Genomic DNA, 15,827 nt, shown 5'->3' with positions numbered 1-15,827 from the left:
CCCAGGGTATGTGGCACAGATGGGCAGCAAGGCTCCTCCTGGCCATCCCTTCCCAGAGCCAAGGGGGTGAGAACCAGTGATCCAGGGAAAGGATCCTGTGGACAGCACGGCAGGAGTTATGGATAGGGGACTGTGTTTCTGTTTATGGTTGAGTTGCAGAGACGATTCAGGAAACTGAGCCGTGTTTCCTTGATTCCAGTCTGAATCAGGGCCAAGCTCCCACCCTGCGCTGTGCAGGGCTGCGATCTGGTGGGACAGACACCAGCCCCAGCACTCACGGGCCAGCAGCAGATGAAACCCACCTGAAGGCAGCTGAGAGTGGGACAGAGCTCAGCTCTTGCCAGCAGGCCAGAGCAAAGAAAGGCCATGAGAGGCAAGCGGCGGTGCTGACCTGCTGCAAATGAGCGCGTGCGGGAATGTGGACAGTATAGCCCTTTGTTGATGCGTCGTAATAAAACATCACAACATAATTTGCATCACAAGTTAATTCCTCTTTAACCACCTGGTGTCACCACTGGCCAACATCTGGCTCAGTTGGGCCTGTGGGACTTTGGCGATAGAGGCCAAGCCCTCCACCTCACCCTGCCCCCCAGAGGTTTCTGGGGCATCTTGCCCACATTCTCCCTAGGGAAGAGAGGATCAGGAATTGCCTCCGACCAGCCCCATGTGAAACCACCTTCTGCTTGTCATGCCCTTTGGTGGGGGGGGTAGGGTCAGCTAGTGCTGGGGGGCCCCGGGGCTGGACCATGCACTGGCGACCCCTACCACCAGGGCCCCCCAGCAGGCAAGCACCTCCAGAGGCCCCTGCAGGTCCTGGTTGATAGCCTGGGGCTCTGCCCATGGGCTGGGGTGGGGAGCAATCCTTACCATGGGTCACCCCCAAAGTGCAGGCTTTGGCCCACCAGGAGGACCCCTCTGTCTGGCCAGCAGTGGGGAGGGATGTGAGAACGAACCTGTCGTGGTTCAGCAGCATGTTGACCACGTCCCTGAAACAGTCTGGTTCCTTGGGAGAGAAGAAGCCGCTGCTGATCTGGTCAATGGCCTGCTTCAGCTCGGGCAGGCGGTCATAGTACTCTCTGGCATTGTACCTGTGAAGAGGTGGGGCCAAACCTCAGGCTCCGGAGCAAGGGACAGGGTATCTGTACTGGGCACACCCCTGGTCCCAGACCACCGCTGGCTCTGGGCCTGCCCAGCCACATGCGCCACTGGGCCCCACAGAGGTAGTGATGTGCTAGACGGGCAGAATGAATCCTGTAGCTCCCTGTTTAGAGAAACACAATCACTGGAAGACCCAGAATCACATGCTTGGTGCCATCATATTCCTGTAGGGGAAGGCTGCCCGAGAATATGCCCACTGCATGCCACCTCCACGCCACTCCCCCACACCCTGCCCCTAACTGTCCCTGCCCTGCTTCCTGCCACCCCCTACCCCCTGCCACCAGGACAAAGGAAATGAGGTGTACACCAAGCACAACCAGACACAAGAGGCCGCAGCCATTGGAGTCTGGAGTGGAGCGGGGGTTGGGGGGGGGGGCGAAGCATGGAGTAGGTGTGCAGGTGTGCAGTGCCAGGAGACTATGATGTGGCAGAAAGCCCAAACTGAGGGTAAGGCAGAAAAGGACACGTGGGGTGTGTGTTCTCAGGTTGGGTGACTCTCATCCATGATTTCTGGGTTTTCACTCAGGTGGTGCCTGAGGCCTCATCAATTCCCCTGAGAGCTTTTAGGCAATTAGGCAGTACTGTCTTTATTTTCCATTGTTGCTCCGAATCAGGCTGTGGCCAAACTCAAGAGGGTCTGAGGTCATGACACATGAGGAAATGCTGAGAATGTGTCACAGACCAGAGGAGACTGGAGACCTGCCGTCTAAACACAAGCGTGCCCTGGGTGGGATCCTGGGACAGAGGACGACATTCACGGGGAAACAGTAAAACCAAGCAGGGACTTTAAGCAACAATGCGCTGCTGCTGGTTAGCTAATTCTGATAACGTACCACCCTACTTAGGAAGATGTCAGCAGTAGGAAAACTGGCAGAAGGGTCTACAGAACTCTGAGATCTCTTCGCAACTTTTCTAAAAACTTGATACTATTCCAAGACAATCAGTTTACTTTACAGGATCAGTCCAGGGAATCTCAGCAGCAGGCCAACCCCAAATCCCTACACTGGCCTGGAGTGCTCAGGGCTTTGCCTCCAGAGACCAGGGCCTTCTACCCTTTTGAAAACACTCGCTCTGAACCCACAGACTGGGCCAGTGGAGACCAGCACAGAACATCTAGCTCCTGCTCAAGCCAGCCTTTGGGATAGCCTGTGGGGTGCTCAGGAGAGGAGCAGGCTCAGCCAATGTGCCCACAGCCACCCCCAGCTGCCAAGTGGGCATCACCCCAGCAAGCACGGGCCTGGCTCCCAGAGTGCTCTCAGCTCCCCCACCCCCAGTGCTCCGAGCCATGCCCGGGGAGCTGCTGGGCCCTGACAGCACAGGGAGGGACACACACCCTTTCCGGTCCAGGGCCTCGACGTCCTCCACACGCATGCCAAAGATGAAGAGGTTCTCAGCCCCAGCCTCCTCGGCCATCTCCACATTGGCGCCGTCCATGGTACCAATGGTAAGGGCCCCGTTGAGCATGAACTTCATGTTGCCTGTGCCCGAGGCCTCGGTGCCTGCAGTGGAGATCTGCTGGGACAGGTCTGCTGCGGGGATCACTGCAAGCAGGTGGGCGAGAAGGTATGTCACCACAAGCTGCTCACAGCACGAGAGCCATGGGAACTCTGTGTAGGGAAACCACACGCCCTCCTCCAGCCCACAGCTGGTGCTCCCAGAGCAGATGCCACCTGCTGCTCAGTCCAGGATGGGCCTGAGCCCTGCAGCCCACCCCTGCTAGCCTGTAAGGGCTTCCCTTCCTGAGCCAGAGCAGCCTGAAGCCAAGATGGTAACTCCTGAGAAGACCCCAGGTCACAAAAGACCTTTGTTCTGGGACCTTCCAGGGACTGGGCCCAACCATGGTCTGGGGGACCCTGGTTCTGGCTTTTGGTGTTATCACTCTGTTTCATCCCCAACAGGTTCTGTCTCATGCTATCAGGTTGGAAGGCTCCTTAGAGCACTTCAAGAGGACTTTGGACTCACAGAACCAGAGAACTAGGAAGGTGGGGCAACTTCCTTGTGTTCACATGCATGCAAGTCACTCTATAGTATGCAGCCTGGGCACAGCTTGCCACGATGATGACCTAATGCCAGGGCCCCGAGGTTTCTCCCAAGGCGGGGCTCCCTGTGCCTCGAAGATGTGGCTAGTGGGAAAGCTCCATCTTCCTACCCCGCCCTGGCCTCCCTGCTCCCACATCTTTATCTTGTCCATGGAGCTGATGCTGCTCCCCCAGCCCAGTGGCTGGAACTTGGGGTCAGCAAAGAGCAGAGTCCAGCCCTTCTTCAAGATCAAGCCCAAGGAGTCAGGGTAAAGAGATACAGGCATCTCCAGCCCCCTTATATCTCTACACAGAGAGCAGGCTGATGTGATAGTGTACATGCTGCTACAGCAAGTTCAAGAGCTGAGGGAGCACTTGGGGGACCCAGACTTTAGCTCTGAGGTCCCAGAACAGGTACCCCAAGTTCAGTTCTAAAGATGCCCAGGAGCCAGCCGGCCCCAAATAAGTGAGGAAGGGCAGTTCCATGCGGTAAAGGGCTTGACAAAGATATGTCAGAAGCTCAGTGAGGAGCTAAGCATGGCATTGCCCCTGAACCATATATGGTCTGTGATAGCCGAGGGACCCAGAGACGGTCCAATGAGCTGACTGAGCTGGCAGGAAAGGGGAGCGAGTCAGCCAGCACATCGTCACTCAAGGTAGAAGGCAACTGCTGGTCTGTCTGAGCTCCAGATGTCCCTACTACTCAGAGCTCAGGCTTCCCATCTCGTTTCCTGCCAGGACATCCAGACAGGGCCAGTTTAGAAAGTCCTGCCCAGCTCAGGATAGTCATGCTCAAAGGCACACCCGGCTGCAGTAACTTCTCCAGAGGGCAACATACACCCTTGGAGGAATAGCCCCAGGGGGCGTGATGTCAGGCCCTAAGTTGCCTTTGGAAACGATAGAAGAGGCAGGTGCCGGCCCAGATCAGAAGCAGTTATGCCCCTGAGAGCACATCGGTGGTGTTAGCATAAGCACCCTCTGGGGGTGGGAGGAGGGGGTGAGGAGGCCAACCTGGAAGCTGCATCCCGCCAGTAAGAATGAGCTCTAGGAGCAGAAATGAAAGCTGGGGAGCAGAGGAAGGGGGAAGAACGAGGTCACAGGCAGAAGTGAGAAGGTACGTAGACAAAGGATGTCTGAGGTTGAGAGTAACTCTCTGTACTTGGTGACGGGTAGAGAGCTTTCCCGAAGCCTTTCACTGCTAGAACAGAGGCCCGCTCCAGCAGAGAGAGCCTGGTAGCTGGGGCAGAGTTCATCGGCCCCACCAGCAACCACCACCCACATCGCACCCAGGCAGGGGCAGGCTTTCCTGTCTGACATGCCTGCCCTGGGCCTACCTTTCTCAGCCAGAGACACTCGGTAGTTTTCCAGGAAGATCACTTTGAGCTTGTCACCCACAACAGGATCGTGGTTGACGACACTGCCAATGGATGTGACCAGCTTGATGATCATCTTTGCCATGTGGTAACCGGGAGCCGCCTGGAAACAGAGGGAGGTTCAGTACAAGGACACCTGTGCTCAGGGCAGCGCAGGGTCCTCAGAGCATCCTGGGGCCCTGCGCTGGATCGCTGAGGTCACTCACATCTGGCCGAATGGCCCCCCTGCCTGTCCTGCATGCAGTCTGGCAGCCTCATGATGGAGGAACCCGCGCCCCACAGGGTGCAACGCCTGCCTGTGACCCCGCTCCAAGGACTGCCTCACCCAACCCAACAGCTGCCTCAGCCTGGGCTGAAACCTGTCAGCCTCCAATGCATCTCTGACTCCAGTTAGTTCTTCAGAAATGGGATAAAAGGATGAAGACTTTCAGAACTACCAACTTATAGGAAACACAAGGAACTAAGCAACATACTGGAACATGCCAGACAGATATCTGGAAGACACACAGCCCAGTCTCTGTAACAAATCAGTTGCAGGGAGAGAGAGGAGGTTGGCATTGAGGAAAGCCACCGACGATGACGTGGCAGACAGCAAGCAATCACTAGGCGAGGCCCTTGCCAGGGTCCAGAGTTAATCAATCTGTTCCAGATATTTCTAAGTTCACTATCTATGTGTGAAGATGGAATTGTGTGGTGGTGTTAAAAAGAGTCTGTTTCTGTGGCAGTTTGGAAGGAAAACGTCATTGGGAACATGTGTGAAGTACTTAGAGGTGAAGTGATACTATGTCTAAAATTGACTTTGAAATGGTCCCACAGGAGTCTGCGATGTGTGTATGGATATTATTACTAGGATTTCTACTTCTCTCTAGGTTGAAAAATTTTAACAATGAACATTTAAAGAACTGTTGGAAAGCTCATACCTCTAAGAAATGCACCCTGGGATACTGACAAAGGAAGCGACAGGCGCTGGGGGAGGGAAGGGGCCCAGATGGTAGCCCTGTGGGGCTTGCTGGCCCCAGGCAGGTGCTCGTACCTCCTGCCCACCTTCGTGTGTGCTTGAGCTGGCGGGGCAGATGGTGCCCAGGCTCCGCCCCGTATTCCCCCATAAGAAGCTGCGCCCCAGTGTCTTCATGTTTTCTGAGGACACTGAGGCTCTTGGGGAAAAGTGGTGGACAGTGGAAACACAGGTCCTAGAGCTCAGAGTACGGAGAGGAGACCCACCAGGGAATAATGGCCACACACCGGGACCCCATGATCACATGTCCAAAAGCATGCACCACCGTAAATAAAATGAAAGAAAGACAGGCTGAGCTCTCAGCTGGTGTACACTGGGCTGAAGAAGCAGCCAGATATCTATGTCCACTCAGCACACAAGTAGAGGGGAGTGAGTGGGCAGCATGCTAGGGCCTGAGAGCTGGGCACAGGTGTGGAAGGCAGTAGCTATGCAAGGAAAGGCACGGCCCCATCAGATGGAGGGCCTGTAAGCCCGCTGTAGCTGGGGACCCCCACTCTCATGTTTGGCAGGCAGGGTTCCCGTTTAGCTCCCTCCTATGGCTCTGCTGATGGGACACTGAATCAACTAACTCAGTCCACAGGCACAGAGGGGAAGTAGAAGGCCTCTAGCAGTCTGTGAGTATGCCAGCCCCGAGCCACCGCAGTGTCCAGCCCACCGGGCAGCTGGCACCCCAGTTAGGACACAGTCTGCACGGACAAAAAGCATGGTGGATTGTGCATTCAGGCTAAATATCAAACAAGGAGCAAAGAGGACATCACCTCACCTTGCCCCCGATCATGACAGTCCTGGGCACAAAGGCCTTGGCTGGGTCCTTCTTTATTCCTGCAGGACAAACAAGAGATTCAAATAAGGCACTAAAGCCAGACACCCCTGCTTTGGGACACGGTATGGTGACTAGCGTCCTCAGAGATCAACCCCGACTCATGGGGCAGGGTGCAGCCACTGGGGCCCCCTGCATCTGCTGGGAACTCTCACTTACAAAAAGGGGGACAAGCCCCTAGATGCTGCATTTACATTCCACTTTGGTGAGGAAGGAGGCCAGGAACAAACTCTTCCAAAAGGCTCACAGGAAAAGATGCACCTCTGTTTCCAGAACAGCCCAAAGCAGGGGGGCTGGCTTGGCTCTAGTCACTGGCTGTCAAGGCCCTTGTACCTGATGGATACTTGGAAAAGAGGGCGCCCTGGGATCATGGTCATCGTACCGTCAGTCCTTGACAGGTGTCAGGCAAAACTCCAAGTTTCCCCCTACCCTTGCTGTGTCCAGAGGTGAGAAGCTCTCCTGAAGCTCCTGCAGGGGTGCAGCGGAGCCCGAGGGTCAAGGTACAGCGGCTGGCTCACCTGCAGCCCCAGCAGACTGAGAGAGTCCTTTGCCAGGCCCCTGGGTCTCGATGTCAGTGGGTATGGGCAGATGCTGGAGGGGGTCTACAAAGAGGGATGAGGCGGCCCTCCATCATATTCTTCAGAGGCCAGGGACCAATTAAAGCAGTAAGAATTGTGGCTGAGCTTTAACTGACTCCAGGTCCTACCAAGAATATGGCTGTCCCTAGTTCTGAACTTTCCCACTTCCAGGAATCAGACCAAACAACAAGGCAAGGAGGAAAAAATAAAACACAAACTACATTTTCATCAAAACCCAGAAAGAGGAAAAACACACAAACTCCAGGTCACCGAGCAGCTATGCCAGATCACGGCGTGGGTGGGGGATAGGGCTATGAGGGCAAGGGGTACCCAGGACCCAGCCTCTCCAAAGGAGCTGACAGCAGGGCTGGCGGACTGGGGTAGAGGACGTGTACCTCTTTTCTAGGGAAACCTGCTTGGAGGGTCTGACATCCTGGGGCAGAGGCCCCCAGGCAGAAATCAAGGGGTCAGGGCAGGTGGCCTTCTGAGCCAGCCTGGGCTTGGAAAGACAGAGGACCAATGGCCACACAGACAGGGGCCACAGCAGCACTGAGGAAGCCCACAGCTGCCCTGGCCTCCATGAAGCCCCTGCTGGTAGCTCCGGGTAGTGCAGCTCAGGCAAATTCAAATACAGGAAGATCCATGGTTTCCCTCTAGACAAGAAGCGTTCGAACGGCCCTCCCTATAAGAACCTCCAACCTGGGATGACCGTCAGCTCAGAAGAGTCCACAGACCGGAAACTGAGATCCCGGGGGGAGGGCAGCACACTGGAGTGCACGAAATGAGAACTGTCAGGATATGGGAGTGAAAGGAAGCCAAGAAGGAGCCAGATGGAAAAAGCACACACACACAACACATAGAGGATGGAAATGAGAAAAGTAGACAACAGCAGGAAAGGAAAGATCTTTGGAAAAGTTTGGAGAGAACTCAAGAGACAAGAAGAAAATAGGTAGAAGGAAGCCAGCGCATACCTCACTGGAGCCTAGGAAGAAGGAAACCAAAACGGTGGCGCCAAATAGATGTTTTAAATATACTTCAAGAGACCTTCCTAGAAATTATACAAGACCTCAGTGAGTGTATTTGGAATGCCCCGAGTGTCCGGGAAAACTGACCCAACTCTCAGTACCAAGACCAGCCCAATGACATCAGCACAGGTCCTCATGACACCACGACACACCAATGTCCCCCAGCTCCAGACAGTGCAGGAGGGACCTAAAAGATGCTCAAGGAAAGAAAGTGAAGCCAAGAATGTCACCTGCAAATGTCCTACATGTTCTGAACAGAACTCAGCACAATTCACACAAGCGGCTGTCATGAACCAGAGGGAAATTTGGGCAGAAGGGCAGAGCAGGACAGCTTTGCAAAAAGATGGGTGGTGAGCACGGACTGTGTTCATCTTCAGACTGAGATGGGAATTGGGACAGCAGAGCAGAGTGACATGGCAGTCTGCTATGACCAGGGAGAAAGTGCACCTGGCAGGCAGGGGAGACGATGAGGGGGAATGGCCCAAGCCCCCAGCGGCCTGCCTGGTAGTACAGCTGGGCTCAAAGGATGCCATAGAAAGCTAGCAAGCTCAGAAGTGGTGTGGATGGGAAGGAAGCACTCGGGCCCACGCAGACAGACAGGGATAGCGTGGGGCACCCAGGGACGTCATAGCTGCTCAGAGACAGGGGACTGATGGGGTGCTTCCAGCAGAGGCCCAGAACAAAGAAAAGACAGAAAATAACCACCACAAAAGAAAACCATGGCAAAGAAAACAAAACACAGACTCCATGAACTGCTGTCTCTGGCCAGGGAGGACCTGTGGAGCGCCTCCTTCGGCCACGCACAGACGGTCTTCGGTTGGGGCCTTTCCTGGAGGGTTGGCGCGAGGAGCATCAGAAACATTCAGTCATGAACGTTACCTGTCCTGTTACTTAACTGTCTCATGAGGGAGCGGTTTCCTGCACCTGACCAATATGACGAGCTCTGTATCCTGAATAGAGTATTTGCGGTTTCTTGGTTTTCGAAATTAAGAGTCAGTGTATTAAATTACAAAATTCTAAAATCTAAGTTTTTGCATACAGCTTTATTATATATATAAAAATCTGGCAAATATTCATGTTTACTTTTAGTGGTTCTTTGATTCATGTTTGCTCAGTTTAAGGTACGTGTATAAATTTAACACTCTATTTTATTTTTGGGAAGTATACTTCAAATGTTTCTGTTAAGTAAATCTTTCCCAGTAACTCATGACGAGTCTACCAGGTAGCAACTAATTTTGAACGCCACACTACGTGGAGCCTCTCGCCCAGCGCCCGTGTCCCTGTGGTGCTGTGGAGGCTGCTGGGGGCTGCAGCAAAGGCCCCGGCGCCCAGGCACACTCACGGTTGTACAGGGTGATGATATGCAGACAGTTCAGCAGCTGCCGCTTGTACTCATGGATCCTCTTCACGTGCACGTCGAACATGGAGGAAGGGTTGATTTTCACCTTATATTCCTTCTCCAGGAAGGCAGAGAACTTCAGCTTATTTTCCTGGGGAGGAAAAAGGACAAGGAGGGTCAAAACCCTGAGACCCCAAGGTCTGACTGAGGCTCCGGCTTTCCAGGCACACAGCAGGGCAGGGGCTCCCAGAGACTTTCTGGGGATGGGGGTGGGGCAGCGGGGTACTGAAGCTGGGCACACTCCCAGGTGGCAGAAATAAATGGGAAACTAAACCAAAAAGCAAACCTACGCAGAAGCAGAAAGGTAAGAAATGTAGAACGAAGGGGAGTTGTGGGTGTGGTGTCAAAGGACACAGATGGGGGCAGGCAGGGAGAGAAGACTCAAGAGGTAGGACTCTTTCTGGGGCCTAAGACCATGTGGCAGCCCAGCAGAGAGGCAGGCTCCAGAAGGGCTGTGTTCTTGGTCATGGGGGTCACTTGTCAGGTTTGAGGGCTCTAGGGGCTCTGCTCATCTGGTTGTGAGGCTGGCTGCCCCGGGGAGAGGCTCTCACACTAGCAAGCAGTGTGCCACGTGAAGGGATACCAGGACTGGATGGACTTTCAGAGTTCCTCCTGTGGACAAGCTCTTCCTGCAGAACCTGGGGCAATGCATACTTGGGCTGCTCTGGGGTCTGCACCCACCTGCCCGCCTGATGGTGACCTGAGGGCAGCCACTGGGTCTGACACCCAGATCACACAGGACTGCTGTCCCACACTGGGCCTACCTGCTTGACCTTGGCCACATCCCTGATGAGTGCCTCGTCATCAACCAACGGCAATAGCTTCTTCAGTTGGCTCAGGTCAGTTAGGAAACCCTCTCCGATTTTCTGTAAAACATAAAGGGAGACAGTGTTTCTGCTCACTGTAGGACCTGTCGTCATAGATACTGTCTTCCCATTTTGTCATCCTGCCTCTGCTTTCCTTGCTGGATCTGCTCTAGCCTGGCTCCAGGCCTGCTTCTCTCTCACAATACCCAGCAATCAGAAAACACCCCCAGACCGGGGCCGCAGCTGCTACGAGTATTCCCTCCCCAGGCTCCCTCCAATCAGACCTAGGTTTGCTCCTGACTAGGACGTCATAGTCTGGTCAAGCTCAAACATCCACAATAATCATGCAATCCTTCCTCGTCCCCTTCAGAGACACATCCCAAGCCTGGGGGCCAACCATGGCCCAGCAGCTCCTCACCCATCCCCAAGGCCTGCACCCTCCAGCCACTTCCTGATCCTGCCCTCTGCACTACAGCAGGGGGTCGGACTGAATGCACTGCTCATCAAGTGCCCCCGCCAAGTGCCCCTGTTGCTAACTTAGGACCACGAGCAAAACTCCTGGCCTGTCCTCCCTCTGCCTGCCTCACCTGGTGCTGAGCCCCGCTGGTGGTCCAGCTCCCAGGTGGGCCATGCCCCCCCCCGCTCCCCCCCGCCAAAGGAGCAGAGAGTCAGGGCTCCTGGCTCCCTCCCCTTAGCCCTTCAGGTCTGTGCTCTGCTGGCCCTTTGCCAGGGCTGCCTTCCCTGACACGGGTAGCCACACTGCCAGTGTCCCCATGGCAGGCCCTCACCAGGCGTCACCCTCCAGCCACCTGCTGCATTCTCAAGGCCAGCACAGCACCTGGTGTGTAAAAGCACCCACTTCCTCCTTCCTTTCTGCACAAGCACATAAATGATCAGCTTATCGCTGCATGTCTGCCTCACCAAACATCTCCAGTGGGTCTGTGGCTGCTGCTCAGCTAGGCGGCCCCACCCCAGTCCTTCCCAAAGCCTAGGACCTCACTTCTGAACCCCTGCACAAGCCGCTAGGGCCACTGACTGGTGGTATAGCTTGGCTCAGTGTCCCCATATCTGACTCCATGCGTCCCCAGCCAGGAGCCACTGCCAGCCAACACACAAAGGAGGATCGCTAGCCCTCAGCACATGCTGGCGACAGGCCTGTGGGCCTTGGGCGACAGCTGAGGATCTAAGCGTGCCCGCAGCTCCGTGGGGACTCAGGTGCCGTGGGTCTCACCTCCACGATGGTGTCAGCCAGCCCTGGGTTACACAGCAGCAGCCACCGTCGCGGTGTGATGCCATTTGTCTTATTCTGGAACTTCTCTGGCTCCAGCTCATAAAAATCCTTAAAGCTAAGACAGAAGACAGGCAAGTATCACAAGAGTTGTGTCTGGAACAAGGTGAGCAAAAGAACATTAAGGAAATCCCCTGGAAGGTCCCAAAGTTCTGTTTTTCTGTTCTGTTTTCGAAAGAGCACAGAGCAGTTAGCATTACTGCCCACCTTGACCACAGTGGGCACAGAGCACACGCTTTTCAAAGCACTGCTCATTCGGCCACAGAGCAATGACCACATAGGCAGTGGAACCTGGCCATCTTCCACAGGGACTGTGACACTGGAGAGGGTACAGGATATGAAGCCTGAGAACTGGGGTTTAGTCTCCTCATCTGTAAAATGGGGATGTACCCCACTGACAGGCTTGCTGCAGGGAATGAAGACTATTAAACACGAAGCCCTTGGGCCAGCCCTGGGAACACAGAAGCCACCACATGGACAGACCCAGTGTCACGGAGGTGCTCCACACACATCTGGGTCGAGGATGGAGGGAAGGAGTTCCAAGATCACATCCCACCAAGAGAGGGAGCAGAAGCATGAGATCCGACCTAAGAATACTTCCTTCCTCTCACTGACGAGCCCTGGCTCTTTCCTGCCCTGACCTCCATGCTGTCTAGGAATGGGACACTTGTCCTGAAGTGGGGCACTCCCAGCACCTGGCAAGCAGCAGATGGTGAGAGGAGAGCCTGAAAAGAGGAGGGCACTGGTGACAAGAAGGCTCAGCACCTTAATACCACTGACTGAGTTGGAGCCCTCGGTGTCTTCAGCCACGGAAGGATATGCCCTGGGCAGTTTAGTCAGCGTGCATGACGGCAGCAGAGAAGTGTGGAACGTGGGCAACAGGCCTCAGCCACCATGTGTCTGGCTACTAACCGTCCCCAGAGGCAGATCTGGGGTCAGGAAGGAGATACACCCAGCTCAGGGCAAATGCTGGCCTTACTCACACTGACTGCTTCACAATCTCCGAGTGGATCCTCGCCACGCCATTGACGGCATGAGACCCAATCACACACAGATGGGCCATGTTAATCCGCTTGCAGTCCCCTTCCTCAATCACAGACATCCTCCGCAGGCGGTCCACATCCCCGGGGAACAGGGCAGCCACGTGCTGTTGCCAAGACAGAGAGCTGTGAGCAGAAGGCCCAGGGGCCCACATGGAAGAGTCCACCTCCTCCAAGAAAAAGCTGGGGTTGCTGTACCCCATAGAGGCCTTTGAGCTCCTGGAATGCACTTCCCAGAGCCCTAAGGGCAGGAGGAGCTCTCCATGCTGCTGCCACCCAGGGAAGGGCCTGTGCTGGCCAGAGGACTCAGCAAACCTGCCCTGCCAGAGGCAGACAGTCAGAGGAGCTTGGTGCTGAGGCGTGCCACGTGACTCACAAGGATGAGACAAGAGTGCTGCCCTCCTGGCCTAGACATGGTCCATCCACAGTCTGATCAGCTGGTAATGGCTACTTTTTCACCAGAAGGTTAAACCACTGAACAACAGGGGCATGTAGGTGGCTCAGTCAGTTAAGTGTCTGATTTCGGCTCAGGTCATGATCCCGGGATCCTAGGATCGAGCCCAGGGTCAAGCCCCAGTCCAGCCTCGCTCTCACCAGGGTATCTGTTTCTCTCTCTCTCCCTCTGCCCCTCCCCTCACTTGTGCTTTCTCTCTCTCAAAAAATTAATTAAAAAAACTTAAAAAAAAATGAGTAACAGGGGCACCTGAGTGGCTCAGTGGGTTAAGCCTCAGCCTTCGGCTCAGGTCATGATCCCAGGGTCCTGGGATTGAGCCCCGCATCGGGCTCTCTGCTCAGCGGGGAGCCTGCTTCCCCTTCTCTCTCTGCCTGCCTCTCTGCCTGCTTGTGATCTCTCTCTGTCAAATAAAAAAAAAAAATCTTAAAAAAAAAAATCATTAAAAATGAACAACAAACACATCTGGACTCTAAGATGCTCTTTTCGTGTACCATTCTCCCCTCTGCAGGTAACAGAGAAAAGACAAATGCTACTTGGTTTCCAAATCACCCAAATGCTGCTGTATGGCCCAGGACAAAGACATTTCAAGAACAGACACATCTGAGCCCCACTCAGGAATGGGAATGTTTTAAAAAGACCTGAATCCATGACTCCTACATACACTGTGGGGGTGTAGGTGTGGGAACTAGATATCACTGACTCTGCCACCTCTGCCAGATTGTCCCAAGTCCTCAGCTGGGCAGAGGCTATTCAAGAAATAAGGCACCTGTTCTAGGCCAGATGATTCCATGTGGAGGATGGAAGGGCCCTCTACCTCTGCCCACCACCTCCACCCCTGATCATGAAAGGGGGTGGTCAGGCAGCAACCCCCAAGCTCCCATCCGCGTCCCTGCTGCTCACATCTAGGTGCCTCTGGTTGATGGCATAGATGATCTCCAGGTGCCGTGGCAGGAGAGACTCAAACATGGACACAGGCCAGCGTTCCAAGGCCTCGGGTAACACGGTGTGGTTGGTGTATGCACAGGTCTTCTTTGTGATTTCCCAGGCCTAGAACATTCCAGAACATTCCAAAGCATTTTGTTTAGGAACAGTTCTTCTACCAGATGCCTATGCAAGGGGCAAGCCCAGGATCAAACAGAGATATTCGGATCCCACCAGAAAGGGGCCAGGCCAGCTAGCTATATATCTCTGCCCTCTGGCCCTATCTAGAATCTTCTCAAAACCCACAAGTGAGCACCATGCCCTTTACATTTCAGACATGACCACGTACATTCTACTTCCTAACAGAGTACACACACATAAACGAGTAACGCTTATCTCACCATGTGGCATCATTCGCTTACTTTTATTCTGTGTAAACCATTTTTTATTGGTGAACAAAGCAGAACACCAAATAATTTTCTAATTTATTTCCACCCAACTAATCTCACATCCAGTCTGAGAACACTGGGAAACTGTGTGACCTCCCTCCACTGGCCAAGAGCAGATGGGACCATGGGGCTGCTGCCTACCCCATCTGGAAGTGCACCCCAAACCAGAGAGGGGATCTGGGTTCTACACCATGACATAAAAGTTGCTCTACAGTTTTACATGTTGATTTAAACTAGATCAAGAAAATCCCACTATACAAGGATCTAGGACCAAATGAATCAGGAGAACAAACATAAAAGCATAAACAATGTGTTTCTTTACACTTGATATTTCTGGGGGTTTTGTCACAATTCTAAGATGAGAAAATGTATGTGAGAAGCTCTAAGAAGTGTCAGGATCCTTTTCCTGTCTTCCAGAAAACTGCTCATGTGCAGTTTTCTCATGTGCCTCTGTACCACTGCCCCACCCACCGTGTCCTGGTCCCTTGGGAGAAACCCCAGACCCACTCCTGGAATGTCCTCCTCCCCATGGCTCTGTCTCTTCAGGGACAATGTCCCTTTCTCCCCAGGCCACAGGAGAAAAGCCTTCCTCAGCATCCTATGGCCAGCTCAGTACTCACCACTGTTGTTGGGACAGGCTTGAAAGTGAAGGGGACACCATCACCCCACATGCAGGTTTGGGGGAAACACCCTAACACCATGTGTCCAGGTCTGTGAGGAACATTGTCATCCCCCATGCAGGTCTGGGGGGAACACCATAACTCCACATGCCCAGATCTATGGGGGACATGACCACCATACATGCAGGTCTTGGGGGGAAACCATAACCCCATGTGCCCAGGTCTGGGGGACACTGTCACCCCACACGCAGGTTTTGGGGGATACCATAACCCCACATACCCAGGTATCTGCAGGGGACACCATCACCCCACATGCCCAGGTCTGTGGGGAACACCATCACCCCACATGCCCATGCTTGTGGGGACACCATATCCCTGGTGCCCAGCCTTCGGTGCTCACCTTGTCCCAGTCCACTTTCTCCACGTCCACCAGTATCCTCATGAGCTCAGGGATGGCAAGGGCTGGGTGGGTGTCATTCAGCTGGATGGCGACCTGCAGTTTACATAGGGCCTCCCCCTCAATCCTCTTGCCTGCACGGGCGCCACTGTGGTCATTGTGTGCAGAATAGGGGTCCTCAGCCGCCTACCCCTCAGAAGTCTGGTCTACAGGGCCGACAATGGGAGCTGAAAGCATGGCACAGGTGCTGAGCCCAGCAGGACTCCAGCCAAGGAACAGGGAGTACAATGGGGTCACAGGGGCCACACGGAGGGGCCAGGAAGACCCTGGAGTCAGGTTCCTCAGTAGGACCTTCGGCCTGCTGCCAAGGCCCTCCTCATGCTCTCTACTGCTCCCCCTGGCCCAGAATGTTCCTCTCCCCTAGGATATGTTGGCCTTGTTTAAAAACACAGAACCCAGCCTGCCA

The 15,827-nt window shown here is 54.4% G+C and overlaps 1 protein-coding gene across 1 annotated transcript in view; it reads right to left on the bottom strand.

Annotated features, from left to right (window-relative positions):
- Nucleotides 1–15,827, bottom strand: part of PYGB (glycogen phosphorylase B) — a 57,190-nt gene that overhangs the window by 3,162 nt on the left and 38,201 nt on the right. Inside the window, exons 9-18 of the mRNA XM_032849408.1 lie at nucleotides 15,365–15,457; nucleotides 13,875–14,021; nucleotides 12,464–12,627; nucleotides 11,424–11,538; nucleotides 10,151–10,252; nucleotides 9,330–9,477; nucleotides 6,328–6,386; nucleotides 4,511–4,652; nucleotides 2,492–2,699; nucleotides 954–1,088 (exon numbers count right to left, since the gene is read on the bottom strand). Coding sequence (XP_032705299.1) covers nucleotides 954–1,088; nucleotides 2,492–2,699; nucleotides 4,511–4,652; nucleotides 6,328–6,386; nucleotides 9,330–9,477; nucleotides 10,151–10,252; nucleotides 11,424–11,538; nucleotides 12,464–12,627; nucleotides 13,875–14,021; nucleotides 15,365–15,457 — 1,313 coding nt within the window. The remainder of the gene's footprint in view (nucleotides 1–953; nucleotides 1,089–2,491; nucleotides 2,700–4,510; nucleotides 4,653–6,327; nucleotides 6,387–9,329; nucleotides 9,478–10,150; nucleotides 10,253–11,423; nucleotides 11,539–12,463; nucleotides 12,628–13,874; nucleotides 14,022–15,364; nucleotides 15,458–15,827) is intronic.

The sequence above is a fragment of the Lontra canadensis genome, unplaced genomic scaffold (assembly GCF_010015895.1).
Source record: "Lontra canadensis isolate GAN:19392208 unplaced genomic scaffold, GSC_riverotter_1.0 scaffold228, whole genome shotgun sequence".
Taxonomy (NCBI): Eukaryota; Metazoa; Chordata; class Mammalia; order Carnivora; family Mustelidae; genus Lontra; species Lontra canadensis.
This window is presented reverse-complemented; position numbering and strand designations above follow the sequence as displayed.